Source organism: Equus przewalskii, chromosome 2 (assembly GCF_037783145.1).
Source record: "Equus przewalskii isolate Varuska chromosome 2, EquPr2, whole genome shotgun sequence".
NCBI classification, from domain to species: domain Eukaryota; kingdom Metazoa; phylum Chordata; class Mammalia; order Perissodactyla; family Equidae; genus Equus; species Equus przewalskii.
In genome coordinates, this window is record NC_091832.1 from 15,956,517 (window position 1) to 15,973,452 (window position 16,936).

Below are 16,936 nucleotides of genomic sequence, written 5' to 3' on the forward strand. Positions count from 1 at the left end.
CTTTGGTACATTACTTAACTTCTTTTAGTCTTATTTTCTCATCTATAAAAATGGAACTAAGGTACCCTGGTATACAGTGCTGTTAATAGAATCATACTGTGAATACAAATATGAAATGCCTAATCTGGTACCTTGCATTTAAGTATTCAGTGAATGTTCCCACTCTTCCTTTCTTTACTTATTCCTGCCAAGTTCTTCATTTTAGAATGATAGATTGCAAAGGAAGAAAGAGTTCTTCGTATCTTGATTTTTTAAAAAATCTGTTGCTCTTAAGATAGATCTGGATGGTTTCTGGTGAGATGCTTAACTGACATTGCTCACAGATCAGGCAGTCTTTGCATTGCAGAACTCCAAAGACATAGCCTACAAGGTGAATGGGACCCCTTGGAGTTGTGCAAAGTACAGGTGCTTCCCTCAGCTTGCTTGGCTGTCCACTTACCAGCCATGTTACTGATGAGATTTCTTTCTGGAGGGACAATTTATTATTATTATTATTATTATTTTTGCTTGAAGATTAGCCCTGAGCTAATATCTGTGCCGGTCTTCCTCTGTTTTGCATGTGGGTCACCGCCACAGCATGGCTGACAAGTGATGTAGGTCCATGCCCAGAATCTGAACCTGGGCTGCTGAAGTGGAGTGCGCTGAACTTAACCACCACACCACAGGGCCCGCCTCTGGAGGGACGATTTCTAAATGCTAGACAGTGCTAGTTCTTATTCACCAGTTAAAAGCTGACCATTGTTTCAGGCAGTTAAACTATTGTCAAGGCAGTGAGCTTTGGATAGTACATACTGTTTCATATTCTGACTTGTTATAAATCTTAAATTTTTTCAAAAGGTTTCCTTGTTTATAGAGTAGAAAAAATAATGTAAGTTTTTTTTGGAGAATTAAGATAAGGTACAAAAATGCATAGCGAGTACTTGGAATTTAATAAGCTCCTTTTAACAATTTGTTTTGTTTTCCCAGTTACTAATTCTAAGTAGGTTATAGAATAAAATTGAAAATTGGGCATAGTTCCTGTGTTGGAATGGAATGTCTCCTAAAACATCTTGGTATTATTTTTAGATCTATGCCTAGAGAAAAAGGTATATAATATAGCCTCCTTTTGTAACTCTTAGTGTGAGTCACTATTTACCTACCTTTTAACGTCATTATGTTCTTCAGAAATTTAAGCTTGTTCTCAATATGATTTTGAGGATTGACTAATGATTGTAGAGATTGGGTATCAGTAGAATTCTGTGACTCTCTGGTGTTACCTTTCTTTTTGTTAAGTCTAATGATTGCCACAGGAGAAAAAAGTACTATTACAGCTGAAAACAATCCATATGTGCCCTTAGTGACCTGTTATATCAATAGTAGCTTGCCAGAGAAGGAAAATAGACTTCCACCTTGGGGAGTTAGGAATAATCATTGTGACTGTGATAATAATTAATCTCTTTGAATTATAAATTTCTCATTTGTAAGATGGGAATAAATAGCTTGTCTTTAACAGGGAAGGAATAGAGGGAACTGACAGTTGTTTGAGTGTCCATTGTGTGCTAGGCGGTTGAGATGCATTATCTCATACTATCCTCCCAAATCAAGTATAAATTACTACATTTAATAAATAGGGAAAGTGTAACTCAAAGAAGTTAAGCAATTTTCACAAGATCATACTGCTAATAAGTGGTAGAACTGGAATTTGTATCTGGCCTGCCAGACTGCAAAGCCTATGACACCAGTTATTCTAAAAGGACTAAAATCAGCCAACATTTGCTGAGTGGATAGAGTTTGTTCAGCCACTCTCTCTACAGCGATTGCTTGACTTTTCTCTTGTTGCTGAGTCAGCATTTATTATAGGATCTGATCTGAATGTCTGAAAGACTTGAATGTTTGTGGCTCGCTTGGGGTATTAATTTAATTTTCCCCCCAACAAAGTTTTCCTTAAATTATGGTTTTCTTCAGGGCAGGGTCATGTTGTCTCTCATTCATTGTTTATTTAGAAAATCCAGAATTGGCAGAATTTTTAAAGTCGAGTAGCCAGTAGTTGATACAGAGTTATCTGTGATGCAGCAAAAACTCCTTTTCTTACCTTCATCCATCCAGGGGTGATCCTGAAAACAGAGTAATTTGGGCAGCAATCACTGAATGGAGGATTTTCTTCCTTTATTCTGCTCTTGCCCCATGCCTTTGAGTGATGACCACTTTGCTAACATACAGACTGTGGAGTCTTAACTCTCCTGATGATGTCTCATCAGAGGATACTATTCCTGACTAGTAATGCCCTGGATGGATTCATCAGCATTTCTTACAGAAGTCTCAGCCCTCTCCCTCACTACCTTGGCAGGAGGACTGTGTTAAGGCATTTCTCCTAAGGTTGCCTTGTAAGAAACATCTCCTCTTACTATACAATCTAATTTACCTCCCTTGATTCAGTGCTTTAAGTTACACTGTGCATTGCTTCTAAATGAGCACCTGCCTCTAAGTTATAAAGAACATATCTCTTAAGGTCATAACAAGACAGGAAAATGAACTTTATATAGGAAGAAAATACTGATTTACATGACCTGTCTTGCCTGGTGTTTTATTTGTACTGTACAAATGTGAAGAGCCGTCATCACGTTTGACATTATAAGGTGATCTGGCAGTTTGCAAGCTGCCAGACTAGAGCTTAGAAGTCCCAGGTTCAAGTCTTAGAATGATCATAGTGACTTTGCTAAGTTGTGCTACCTGTGTGGGTTCAGTTTCTTTTATTTATAAAATGGAGAGAAATAATACCCTTCCCTGCCTGTCTCACAGAGCAGATTGCCCCAACACGTGATATAATGGGTGTGAATCTGTTTGTAAAACTGGATAGAAATCTGCCAAGGTCAGGAATGAGGCCAGCTCCTTGTCTTCCCTTACCATATACTTTAAACTTTCACTATCCAAGATTTATAGTATTGTCAATATTATTTTTATAGGTGTTTCAAATGATTGGTATGCGACACTTGATATGCTAAAAGAAAGCTGTCGAATTGCCAGCAGTGTTAATTGGTCAGATGTAGACCTTTCACAGTTCCAAGGTGAGTATTGGTTGACATATAACCAAGTATGCATGATCCTATCCTGTTTTCTCGGATAGATTATAAGATTCTTTTTAGTAGAAATAAACATCTCTTTATATAGTGTTTGTTTTACAGTTGGTAGTGTGCTTAAAAACAATACTTTGCGAAATTCATAATTAAGGCTTTTGGCCAGTTTGATGTAGCAGAGGGTCACAGACAAAAGTTCGGAAAGAAATTTGGCCACATTTTAAAAGAATCAGGCTTTGAATAATTTTAAAATGTCATTCTTTATTGCAAATCACTACCAGTGGAAATTTTGAGGGCTAAAAAATAAATGTCTTTTTGTTTTCCTTGCAATGTTTGCAGAACTATCCTAACTATATTTTTAATGCTTTCCTCATAGGTTTGATGGAGAGTATGAGACAGGCAGATCTCAAGAACTGGTCTTTAGATCAGGTTCAATTTGCTGATCTCTGTTCTTCTCTTAATCAGTTCTTTACACAAACTGGCCTTATCCACTCACAGAGTAATGTTCAGCAGAATGTCTGTCATGGTGCCATGCATCCAACAAAACCTTCCCAACACATTGGAACAGGTATGAATTTAATTATCTACTTGATTTTCTCTTCTTCTCATTCATATGAAATTCAGTAATTTAGTAACCATCCGAGGCAACTTGGTATGTTGTTAATGGAAGCAGTGACCTATTTACATCTTTTTATTTCTAAGAAATGAATGAAATCAAATAATTTATGTATTTAAGATATATCTTAGAAAAACTGAGATAAAGAAACCATATGTTTTTCTGTCATGATTTATATGATTTTATTGTTTATAGTTGACTTTCTTTTGTGATCTTCTACCTTTTAAGTTATCAAACAAGAATTAAATGTCTTAAAGATACTTACATATTTATAGGAACATAGTTATGAAGTTATATCAATTTAAATTTGTATAGACTTGCAAAGAAAATCAGCATTTCTTATTTTATGTATCTTCTAAGAATGTTAAACAAAACTAACGTTCAAAGTTTACTTAAAGAGTAGACAAAGGTGAAGAGTATCATTGATGTTTTACTCTGTACTCAAAATATTTTTCATCTCACTTTCTTTCCTCTTTACCCTTGTAGCCATTTCTTTTGCTCTAATTGGAGTGCCTACAGTTTTCTTCTCTCAAGTTTCCATTGTATAGGTGTCTAATATTCAAGTTCTTTCCTCATTTTAATTTCTTGCCATCTTTTATCTCCAAGTGATTTCTTTTCTGTAAGTTATCTTGGTTTTTTATCTTTGATGCTAAGAAACTGTTTTCTATCCTAAGTGGCTTCCTTCAACCATTATCCTAGCTTATTTCACATATTTGGGCTTCCTGTGTTCTCAAGATCCCCAGTCAGGCTGCAATCTTTATTTTCGTGGAATCTTTATTTCTGTCTTTTGATACAATAGAAATCTTTCATAATCTTTGCTTCTTTCATTTGGGTAGCTTACCTAACTTGAAGCTCTCAGTGGCTGTTTGATTTTGGCAACTTGTTCATTCCATAAATTAGGTCCATACAAGGGCCTCATTCAGTGCCTAGCGTATAGGAGGTACTTAGTATTAGCCAGATTTATTGAGTGCCCTCTATGTACCAGACACTAAACTTTATTTTATTTTATTTTTTTTAAGATTTTATTTTTTTCTTCCTTTTTCTCCCCAAAGCCCCCCGGTACATAGTTGTATATTCTTCGTTGTGGGTCCTTCTAGTTGTGGCTTGTGGGATGCTGCCTCAGCGTGGTTTGATCAGCAGTGCCATGTCCGCACCCAGGATTCTAACCAACGAAACACTGGGCCGCGTGCAGCCGAGCGCACGAACTTAACCACTCGGCCAAGGGGCCAGCCCCCTAAACTTTATTTTTTGATAACTCTAGCTCCTTTCTCTCTCTCTGTCCTTTTGTCACTTCTGTTTTGGTGTCTTCCTGATACATACTCTTTAAAAAATTTTTTCTTTTTACTATGGTAAAATACACATAACATAAAATCCCAGTCATCCTGAAGTGTTTACAGTTCAGTGGTATTAAATACATTTCATAATGTTTTGCAGCCATCACCACCATCGATATCCATAGTTCTTTTCATCTTGTAAAGTAGATACTCTATACTCATTAAACAATATCCTCGTATCCCCCCTTTAGCCCCTGGCAGCCACCATTCTACTTTCTGTCTCTGATTTTTGACTACTCTAAGTACTTCATATAAGTGGAATCATACGGTATTTGTCTTTTTGTGACTGGCTTATTTCACTTAGCATAGTGTCTTCAAGGTTCATCCATGTTGTAGCATGTTAAAATTTCCTTCTTTTTTAAGGCTCAGTAATGCTCCATGGTATGTGTATACCACATTTAGCTTATCCATTTATCCATCTGTGAATTCTTTGGTGCTTCCATGTTTTAGCTATTGTGCATAATGTTGCTATGAACATGAAGTGTACAAAATATCTTTTCAAGACCCTGCTTTCAGTTCTTTCTGGTATATACCCAGAAGTGGAGTTGCTGGATTACATGAGCGACCGCCGTACTGTTTTTCACAGAGCCTGTACCATTTACATTCGTACACTCAGTGCACAAGCATTCCAGTTTCTCTACATCCTTGCTAACATTTGTTATTTTCTGGTTTTGGTTTTTTGTGTGTTGTTTTTTATAGTAGCTTTCCTAGGGGATGTGAGGTCGTATCCCATTGTAGTTTTGATTTTCATTCCCTGGTGGTTAGTAATGTTGAGCATCTTATCTTTATTGGCCATTTTTATATCTTCTTTAGAGAAATGTCTCTTCATGTCCTTTACCCATTTTTTAATCAGAGTTTTTGATGTTGCTGAGTTTTAGTTGTTCTCTTTATTTCTGAATATTAACTCCTTATCAGATATATGATTTGCAAATATTTTCTCTCATTCTCTCTTTTTTTAACTGGGTTCATAGTGTGTTTTGATGCACAGATTTTTAAATTTTCGTGAAGTCCAAAATAATCTATTTCTTCTTTTGTTGCCTATGCCTTTGATATCATATCCAAGAAATCATTGCTAAATCCAATGTAATGAAGCGCTTGCCTCATGTTTTCTTCTAAGAGTTTTATAGTTTTAGGTCTTACATTTAAGTCTTTGACCTATTCTGTGTTAATTTGTGTATGTGGTTGTTAGATAAGGGTCCAATTTCATTCTTTCGCATGTGCATATCCGATTTTCCCAGCACCATTTGTTGAAAAGACTGTCCTTTCCCCATTGAAGTCTTGACATCCTTGTCAAAAATCATTTAACTATGTATGTGAGAGTTTATTTCTGAGTTCATTATTCTGTTTCATTGGTCTTTGTGTGTTTTTATGCTGGTATCACAGTTTCAACTACTATAACTTTGTAGTAAGTTTTGAAATCAGAAAGTGTGAGTCCTCCAGCTTTGTTGTTCTTTTTCAAGATAGTTTTGGCTATTGAAGGTCCCCTGAGATTCTGTATGAATTTTAGGATGTGATTTTCTATTTCTGCAAAAAAAAAAAAAAAGTCATTGGGATTTTTGATATGGATTACATTTAACCTGTAGATCGCTTTGGGTAGTATTGACATTTTAACAATATTGTTTTCCAGTCCATGAACATGAGATGTGTTTCCATTTATTTATCTTCTTTAATGTCTTTCAGCAGTGTTTTATAGTTTTCATTGTACGTATCTTTCACCTCTGCAATTAATTCCTGAGTATTTTATTCTTTTTGATGGAATTGTTTTTGTAATTTCCTTTTCAGATTATTCATTGTTTGTGTATAGGAATGCAGCTGCTTTTTATGTGTTGACTTTGTGTCCTGCTTTTTTGCTGAATTCATTCATTCTAACAGGTTTTTTTGTGGAATCCTTAGGGTTTCTACATATAAGATCATATCTTATATGTGAACAGAGATAAATTTGTTTATTCCTCTCCAATTTAGTTGTCTTTTATTTCTCTTTTTTTGTCTAATTACTTTAGCTGGAAGTTCCAGTACTGTGTTGAATAAAAATGGTGAAAGTGGACATCCTTGCCTTGTTCCTGATCTTAGAGGAAAAGCTCTCAGTCTTTGACCATTGAGTGTGATGTTTGCTGTGGTATTTGTTGAGTATTTTAATCACGAAAAGATGTTGACTTTTGTCAGATATGTTTTCTGCATCATTTTGAGATGATCATGTGGGGTTTTTTCCTTAATTCTATTAATGTGGTGTATTACATTGATAAATTTTTTTATGTTGAACCATCCTTATATTCCAGGAATAAATCTCATGTGATCATGATGTATAATCCTTCTAATACGGTATTGAATTCATTTTGGTAGTATTTTCTTGAGGATTTTTGCATCAGTGTTCATAAGGGATATTGGTCTGTAGTTTTCTATTCTTGTGGTATCTTTGTCTGGCTTTGGTATCAGGGTAATTCTGGTCTCATAGGATGAGTTACGAAGTATTTCCTCTCTTTCAATTTTCTAGAAAAGTTTGAGAAGGTTTGGTGTTAGTTTTTCTTTAAACGTTCAGTAGAATTCACCAGTGAAGCCGTCAGGTCCAGGGCTTTTCTTTGTCGGGAGATATTTGATTACTGATTTAATCACCTAACTAGTTATAGGTCTAGTCAGATTTTCTGTTTCTTTGTGATGTATTTTTGGTAGGTTTTGTATGTTTAGGTGTTTGTCCATTTCATCTAGGTTGCCCAGTTCGTTGATATACAGTTGTTCATATTACTCTCTTAGAATCCTTTTCTCTGCAGAACTGGTAGTAATGTCCTCATGTTCATTTATGATTTTAGTAATTTGAGTCTTCTCTCTTCTTTTTTCTTTTTCCATTTAGTTAAAGATTTGTCAACTTTGTTGATCTTTTACAAGAATCGATTTTAGTTTCATTGATTTTTCTTTAATGTTTTTCTATTCTTGTTCATTTAACTCTTCTCTAATCTTTATTATTTCCTTCTTTTAGCTTTGTGTTTAGTTTGTTCTTTTTGTAGGTCTCTAAGTTACAAAGTTAGGTTGTTTATTTGAGCTTTTTCTTGTTTTTTAATATCAGTGTTTATAGTTAGAAATTTCACCTCAACACTGCTTTTACTGTTTTCCATAAGTTTTGGTAAATTTCCCCTCAACACTGCTTTTACTGTTTTCCATAAGTTTCATTTGTAACTAAATATTTTCTAATTTTCCTTTTGATTTTGTCTTTGATCCGTTGGTTTTTTAAGAGTATGTTGTTTAATTTCCACAAATTTGAGACTTTTCCAATTTTATTTCTGTTATTGATTTCTAACTTCATCCTGTTGTCGTCAGAGAAGAGACTTTGTATGATGCATATTTAAAATCTGTTGAGACTTAATTTGTAGCCTAACGTATGGTCTATCCTGGAAAAGTGCCATGTGCACTTGAGAAGAATGTGTATGCTGTTGTTGGGTAGAATGTTCTGTATATGTCTCTTAGATCTAGTTTGTTCTGGTTTATTGTGTTATATGTTTAGAGTCTAGTTTGTTTATTGTGTTAAGTCTCCTATTTCTTTACTTATTTTCTGTATGGTTGTTCTATTCTTTATTGAGAGTGGTGTATTCAAGCCTCTAACTATATATAGAGCTGTTTATTTCCTCTTTCAATTCTGTCAGTTTTCATATATTTCATTTCAGTTTTCATAACATTCATTAGGTGCATGAATGTTTATAATTGTTATATCTTCTTGCCATATTGAACCCTTTATTATTGTGTAATGTCCTTCTTAAACTGCTTTTATTTAAAGTCTGTTTTGTCTGATATTAGTATAGCATTCTCTCCTCTTTTTTGTTATTTGTGTGGAATATCTTTTCCATCCTGTCCCTTTCAGTCTGTTTGTGTCTTTGGATCTAAACTCTGTTGCTTATTGACAGCATATAGTTGGATCATGTGTTCTCATCCATTCTGCTGATTTATGTCTTTTATTGGAGAGTTCAATCCATATACATTTAAATTAATTACTGATACAGATTCACTTCTGTCATTTTGCTGTTTGTTTTCTATATGTCTTACAGTTTTTTTTCCGTGTTTCCTGCTTTACTGTCTTCTTTTGTGCTTTGTTGAATTTTTTGTAGTGAAATGTTTGAATTCCTTTCTCATTTCCTTTTGTGTATATTCTATAGCTCTTCTTTGTGGTTACCATGGGGATTGCATTTAACATCCTAAAGTTATAGCACTCTAATTTGAATTTATATCAGTGTAACTTCTATAACATACAAAAACTGTTCCTTCAGCTCCATCCACCCCTTTTAGTTGTTGATGTCACAAAACTACATCTTTATATATCATGTGCCCAAAAACATAATAATTCTTGTAAATGCGTTAGTCTTTAAATTATGTAGAAAACAACATGTAGAGTTACAAGGTTAAAATAATAGTAGCTTTTAGACTAATCGTTTTTTTAAAAAAATAATTGGTCTCTTAAATCACATATAAAACAAAATTAGAGTTTTAAATTGTTGTTACACTAATACTGGCTCTTATAATTGCCCATGTAATTTACCTTTATTGAAACCTTTGGTTTTTTTCATAGGGCTTTGAGTTACTGTCTAGTGTCCTTTCATTTCATCCTGCAGGGTTCCCTTGAGCATTTCTTGCAGGTAGGTCTAATGGTAATGAACTCCCTTAGTTTTTGTTTATCTGGGAATGTCTTAATTTCTCCCTCACTCTTGAAAGGACAGTTTTGCAGGATATAGGATTCTTGATTGACACTTTTTTTAAAAAAGCACTTTAAGTAGATTAGCCCATTGCCTTCTGGCCTCCAAAGTTTCTGATGAGAAATCTGCTGATAAACTTTATGAGGATCCCTTAATATGTGACAAGTCACTTCTCTCTTGCTACTTTCAAGATACTCTCTCTATCTTTGGCTTTTGAAAATTGGATTATAAATGTATCTTTGTGTGAGTCTCTCTGACTTAATCTTACTTAGAGTTCATTGAGCTTCTTGGATGTTTATATTCTTGTCTTTCATCACATATGGGGAGTTTTCAGCCATTATTTCTTCAGATATTCTTTCTGCCCCTTTCTCTCTCTTCTCTTTCTGGGACTCCCACAATGAATAGTTGGTCTGCTTGATAGTGTCCCACAGGTCCCTTAGACTCTGTTTACTTTTCTTCAATTTTTTTCTTTCTGTTACTCAACCTCAATAATTTTCATTGTCCTATCTTCAAGTTTGTTGTTTCTTTCTTCTGCCTGCTCAAATCTTCCTTTGAATCTCTCTAGTGAATTTTTCAGTTTGGTTATTGTACTTTGCAGTTCCAGAATTTCATTCTAGCTTTTCTATCTCTCTATTGATATTTCCATTTTGTTCATACACTGTTTTCTTGACTTTCTCCACATCTTCCTTTCATCTTTGAGCATCTTTAGGATAGCTGTTCTAAAGACTTTGTGTAGTAGATCTACCATCAGGTCTTTTTCAAGGACAATTTCTGTTAATTTATTTTAGTTTTGATTGTGCCATACTTTCCTGTGTGTATGCTTTGTGATTTTTCTTGTTGAAAACTAGATATTTGAATCTAATAATGTAGTACCTGTGGAAATCAGATTCTCCACCTTCCCAAGGGTTTGCTGGGTTTTGTTATTGTTTTTGTTTATTTTATTTATTGTTATTGGTTGTTTTGATTGTTGCAGGCTGTCCCTGTGCCAAGATTCAACCTAAGGTTTAAACTTAAGGTATTCTCTGAGCCTGTGCTTCTCTTGGCATGGGTGGTCACTTTCTAATTTTCCCTGTATATGCAGTTGTTCTTCAGTGTCCTAGTCTTTTTTTTTTTTTTTTTTAACTTTTTAATAAGATTATGATAGTTTACAACCTTGTGAAATTTCAGTTGTACATTATTGTTAGTCATGTTGTAGGTGCACCACTTCACCCTTTGTGCCCTCCCCCCACCCCACACCCCCGTTCCCCCTGGTAACCACCAATCAGTTCTCTTTGTCTCTGTGTTTAACTTCCACTTACCAGTGGAGTCATACAGAGTTCGTCTTTCTCTGTCTGGCTTATTTCACTTAACATAATACCCTCAGTGTGCATCCATGTTGTCATGAATGGGACGATTTTATCCTTTTTTATGGCTGAGTAATATCCCATTGTGTGTGTGTGTGTATATAGATATATATACCATCTTCTTTATCCAGTCATCAGTTGATGGGCACTTAGGTTGCTTCCACATCTTGGCTATTGTAAATAATGCTGCAATGAACATAAGGGTGCATGGGACTTTTGGAATTGCTGATTTCAAGTTCTTTGGATAGATACCCAGTAGTGGAATGGCTGGGTCATAAGGTCAATGTCCTAGTCTTTAACGTCTAGCTCTGGAAAGGGGGAAAAAAAGACAAATGAAAGAGGGAGAAAAGGGGCACCAGCCCTTTAAATTACCTAGAAATCAGTTCAGCTGGAGGGGAGGACCTTGCAGCATTGAGGGTGAGGTGCAACAACACTGGCTAAGCACCCTTTCTGGATTCTCTCTAGACTGAGATCCTGTATTATTTTCCTAAAGCCTTTGTCACTAGACATCTGTTGTCATCTCTTCTTGATCCTTGACCTTGATTATTTGGTTCTGGTATTCTGTGATTATCTTAATTTTTTTCTGTCATCTTTTCCTTTTTGTTACCCATACCTTCCTTCTCGCTAGGGTCTCCACAAGTCCTTCTTTATTCTCAATGCTACTCCATTCACAGCCTGTCAAAGGCAGAAGAACTACAATTTTTCCTCAGTGCTTATTCCTCTGCCGCCTCCCCTTCCCCTTTAGTCTTTTCCTTCTGAGTCAAAGGAACTTTAGCCAGCCCTGGTCTGCCAAGCCGTGTTGGCCTCTGTCAGTACTTTCTCTGATCAACTCTGGTGCTCCAAGTACTTATCACCTCATGCCCACTGATATCTAGTCACAAACATTCAGGTTTTTTATGTGCCCAGCCTGCTTTCTTTGTTTTAAGTCCTAGCCTCTTTCTGTCATTCTTTTATTCTCCTCCTTTCATCCCTCTATATCAGTTTTATTCAGATATCTCACTTCCTTCATCTCTACCCACCGATAATTCTTTGCCATATTTTGTTAGAAATGTAGCACAAGAGGAGACTTCAGAGAACTGTTAATTTTCTCCTTTTATGTAACAGATAAGGAAACTGTGATCCAGAGAGAGAAAGTGACTTGCCTAAAATTACAAAGTTCATTTGGGGATAGGTCTTGACTTCTATAATATAGCCTCTCTCTATCTTTCAAACTTTCCCTGTTGCTTCAGTCTTCCAGACTACTCTTTTGGTAAATACCTCTTTGGGCTCTTTGGAGATACCAGAAATGAGTATTGTAACGTGTTGTATGTAAGGGGGAAGGAGAAAAGGATGTTATAGTACACAGGGTATCACCTCTTCTTAAATCATTTTCACTGTGTTTATAGTTTGTCTTGCTCAGTAATGTTTAAGTCCTCCAGCCGTGCTGTTCTTAATTTGATGCTCTGCTTAAAGGGCATTAAATAAGGGTAGGTATGCCTTCATTCAGCAGACATTTATTTGTGGTTTTTCTGTGCCTGATTATGTGGTGGGCACTAGGACTAAAATGGTGACTCCAAAATAGCCCCTAATCTCAAGGAACTCATACCCTGATAAATGAGACAGGTCTATCAGGAAATACAGGATGATGAGGGCTATACTTGTACCATAGGGCAATGGGAATAAGAGAAAGGGGCTTAACTGTCTTGGGGAGCTAGAAAAGCTTCATAGAAGATGACGTATTTAAGCAGGACTGTGCAGGATAAATGGGATTTTATAAGACAGAGAGGTCTGATAACTTATCTTCTCTGCTCAAAACCCTCCATTGGTGCCCATTTTTCTCAGTAAAGACTAAAGTCCCTACGGTGACCTGTTTGGCCCTCCACAATCTGGTACCCATTACTCTCTGACCTTGTCTCCTTTTCTCCTCCCACACCACTGGCCTCCCTACTGTTTTTTAAATATACCAGGCACACTCCACTTACCTCAGGGCCTTTATCCTTGTGCCTTCCTCTGTCTAGAGATGACTCGTATCTTCATCTTGTTCAGGTTTTTTCTAGGAAAGTACCTACTCAAGTGATGCCTTCCTTGACCATCCTATGTAAATGGCACCTACTGTCCAGTGCTCTTTGTCCGCTCTCCCTGCTTTATCTTTCTCCATAGCATATATCACGGACTGTTTAATTTACTTTGTCTGCCTCCCCTCTCCCCCTGACTCCTGAGAATAAGCTCCAAAAAGACAGGGGATTGGTGTTTTCATTTCAGTGTCCCTAGTGCCTAGAGCAGGACTGGGCACATAAATACTTCTTGGATGAATGAATGGCCATTTGACAAGAGTCTGCTTTCAATAAATAGATTGTGTAATTAGATTTTTAAATTCTCATAACTAAATTCCAATTGTTATAGGATCTCAACAATTTTTGGAAACTGCATTGGAAGTTAATTTCTTGCTTAGGAAGTCCATGTAGACTCTTATTGTTCAGACTATAATGAGAACATGGGAAAAAATGAGGAGTAATGAGAATTGAATTTCTATATGAAAATAAAAGTGTTAGGAATGTGACAATTTTTAAAAGTTAAGGCTATTTGTTTGATATGGGTGTCTGTCTATTCTTGCAGTCCTTTTTTAGTCCCATAATTCTTTAATTCTCACTCCTCTCCCGCTTTAAGGTAAGAATTACTAAGTGGAAAAAGAGAAATGAAAAAATATATGTATGAAAACTGATTAATCTCCATTAAAAATCAGTTTTTGTCTTTTGATTGTGACCTGAACTCTTAAGGATAAGTAGAAAGAGTGCTAAGATTTTGTAAGCACAGAGGCTGGGAAGTCCTTGCCAAGTGAGTGACCATATTACTCAGAGTGATGTGGCCCCCTAGCCTGGTGCAGCCTGTAGAGGTGCACCATTCACATATGTGATTTTTTTCCGCCACAAGAATATACTAGAGCTGTAGCTGTAGAGCTAATAGCTTCTAACTTTTCTTAGTATCACTTTCTCCTCTCTTCTCTTCCTAAATCTTCGGTATAGTAAATTGGTCAAAGAGCTCAGTTCTGACTGTAAACTTCATTATAAAAAGGCATGTCATCTTGGAAGACAGTGGCTGGAAATCGGAAGTCTTGCGTTCTGTTCCTGGTTCTATCTCATTTTCTCTCTGGTCTCAATTCTTGATCTACATGAACAGAGGTAGGGCTGGATTAGATTATCTTTGAGGCTTTCTCAAGCTTGGACAGTCTGACTTTCTAGTGGCAAGAGAAAACTTGTGAGCAGCCAAATATAGTGTGCTCTACTTTGAGTACAAAAGGAAGATTTTTCTCCACTTGTTAGTTTCCTCTAGGCAAATGGTTGCTGTTTTCTAGTTTGCTTATAGCATTGCTAGAATGCAAGTGTAATTTGTGTGCAACACTAGAATACCTTAGGGAGATAGCCTTTCTGGAATTCCAGGTGTTGCTTACAATGTGAGCCAGTGTGTGGTTCTTCTTCTCCAGGAGTTACTGGCAGGAGGCAGGAGGAGTTTGCTCCCCTCCCTTTCTATTTTGCATTATGCTGCAATGTAATTGACATTTTGGAGCCATTACACTTGATGGCTCCTGTCAACAAAAATATATTAATTTAAGAACCTTCTGAAATGCCATTTAAGTGGTCTGTGTTTCCCATCTCCACACTTCTAAATAATGCATTTTTAATCACCTTTGCTTGATATAGCTCTTTTACCTTGTGTCAGTTTTTCCTATCGCTTTGTGCCTCCAGTCATTTTGTTAATCAGCTATGGCACATACAGGTCTGCTTTGAGGGTGAGAAAATTAAGGCAGTAAGGACAACCGTTAGTAGAAAGAGCACATGAGTTAGGAACACTGGATTCTAGCCCTACCCCTGTCAAACTGATGTGTCTTTGGGCAAGTCATCTTCGCCTTTCTGAGCCTCAGTTGCCTCATCCATAAAATGGGTATAATCCCTGTCCTGCCTCGTTGTGGGCTTAGTGGGAGGCTCAGGTGAAGTGAGGGATATGAAAATGCTTTTGAACTGTAATGATGTATGTAACAACAGCAACAGACATAACTTACCTATAGAAGCTTCTAGAGGCAGTGCCAGAGTCGGTACCAGTGTATTCATACCCAGCCTGGCACCATGTTCAAAAAGCCGGCACCACCTTTTGGCAGAGTTTTAGCATCTGAAAGGAGTAATTTTTCTTTCCCTTTTCTTCCTCATCTTATCTGCTTGATTTAGGTTTAAGTAACAGTTCTGTCTGGTGGTCTAGTGGTTAAGATTCGGGGCTCTCACCTTTGTGGCCCGGGTTCATTTTTCTGTCAGGGAACCACATCACCCTTCTGTTGGTTGTCATAGTATGGTGGCTGCGTGTTGCTGTGATGCTGAAAGATATGCGACCTGTATTTTCCGATATCAGCAGGGTCACCCATTGTGGACAGGTTTCAGTGGAGCTTTCAGACCAAGACAGACTAGGAAGAAGGACCTGGCCACCCACTTCCGAAAAGTTGGCCATGAAAACCCTGTGAATAGCAGCAGAGCATTGTCTGATACAGTGCCAGAAGATGAGAGGATGGCACAAAAAAAGAGCCGGCAGGGTTCAGCTCTGCTGTACACAGAGTGGCTAGGAGTCAGAATCCGCTCAACAGCACTAACAACAAAAACAATTCTATTAAGATTTTAATACTTGATTTGTTTTACTTATGGTAATATGTTTGTTTTTCTTCTTTCTGCTTTTCATTCTGATCAGGAAATTTGTACATAGACTCCAGGCAAAATCTCCCTCCTTCAGTGATGCCGCCCCCTGGTTATCCTCATATCCCACAGGCACTCAGCACTCCAGGAACAACTATTGCAGGTAATCTGGGGTGTGATGTGTTGCAGTTGGTAGAGCCTAATGTTGGAAAGCTTTAGTTGTCCCAACGATGAACAAGGCTGCCTCAGGAGGAAGTGACCTCTCTGTTAAGGGAAGTAGAGTGTGAAGTTTAGATAGGTACTTGCTGGGCTCCAGTGCTGGTGAAAGGATTCAAGTGTCATTTGGTGTTTAGACAGTATGACCTAGAGTCTCTTTTAGCCCTCTCTTTGTCCTCTCTTTTTAAGAGGTCTAGAGTCATAGAGCTTGTCCTTGGTGTCTTAGTTTTCTTTAAGGCTATTTGACTTTAACAGGACTTCAGCAGGCTTCAAGAACCTACTTTGATTAGCACCTGAATATTCTGCTCCATTCATTCTGATGAAGTTCCCCCAGCTATAATTTCTAGGGAAGTGCCTGATAGAGGAGGTAAGTTTTGGGAGTTAAGTAATTCATCAGCTTTCCCCCGGGTTCCTGAAGGTAGGATAAGTTACATTTAGCAGGGCTGCAGAGGCCCATTGTTAGAGGTGGAAGGGATCTTAGGGATTCTTTTGAGGAAATGGGGGCTCAGAAAGGGAGATTACTTGCCCAGAGCCCCCAGGTTGGTAAGTCAACAAACCTAGACTCAAACCTTGATGTCTGCATTCAGAGTTCATTGTTTTTCTATATCACACTACCCTTTACTTAGGCTATTTGAGAAAAAGACAAAAGGTAATGTGGAGGAGTGGATTTGAAACCCCCAAAGAACTGTGTGCCGGGCAGTAGTGAAGGAGGAGTTGAGACCAAGTGACATATCCTTTGATGAAGGGGAAGGAGTGAATGTTACTTGTCCTCAACATTCACCAGTAATTTGTAGGTGGCAAGACATGCTAGTTAAGACTCTGGAGCCGGATTCCCAGAGTTTGATTCCTGGTGTTTTGCCACTTGATAGCTGCCTAACCCTCCAGCCCAGCTTCCCTGTGTGTAAAAGGGACAACATTACCTAACTCCTGGTTGTTCAGAGAATTAAATGAGGATTATATGTAAATCACTTAAATTAGTGTCTGGCACGTAGTAAGCAATTTGTAAGTTTAAAAAAAATAAATATAGGCATTGCTGCTGTGCTGTAATA

General features: G+C 37.1%; 1 protein-coding gene across 19 annotated transcripts in view; it reads left to right on the forward strand.

Moving 5' to 3' along the window:
- The window catches only part of FOXJ3 (forkhead box J3), a 133,944-nt gene that overhangs the window by 112,852 nt on the left and 4,156 nt on the right, over window positions 1-16,936 (forward strand). For all 19 annotated transcript variants that reach the window (XM_070610006.1, XM_070610005.1, XM_070609995.1 and 16 more), the window contains 3 exons: window positions 2,943-3,044; window positions 3,430-3,621; window positions 15,727-15,834. In XM_070610006.1, coding sequence (XP_070466107.1) covers window positions 2,943-3,044; window positions 3,430-3,621; window positions 15,727-15,834 — 402 coding nt within the window. The remainder of the gene's footprint in view (window positions 1-2,942; window positions 3,045-3,429; window positions 3,622-15,726; window positions 15,835-16,936) is intronic.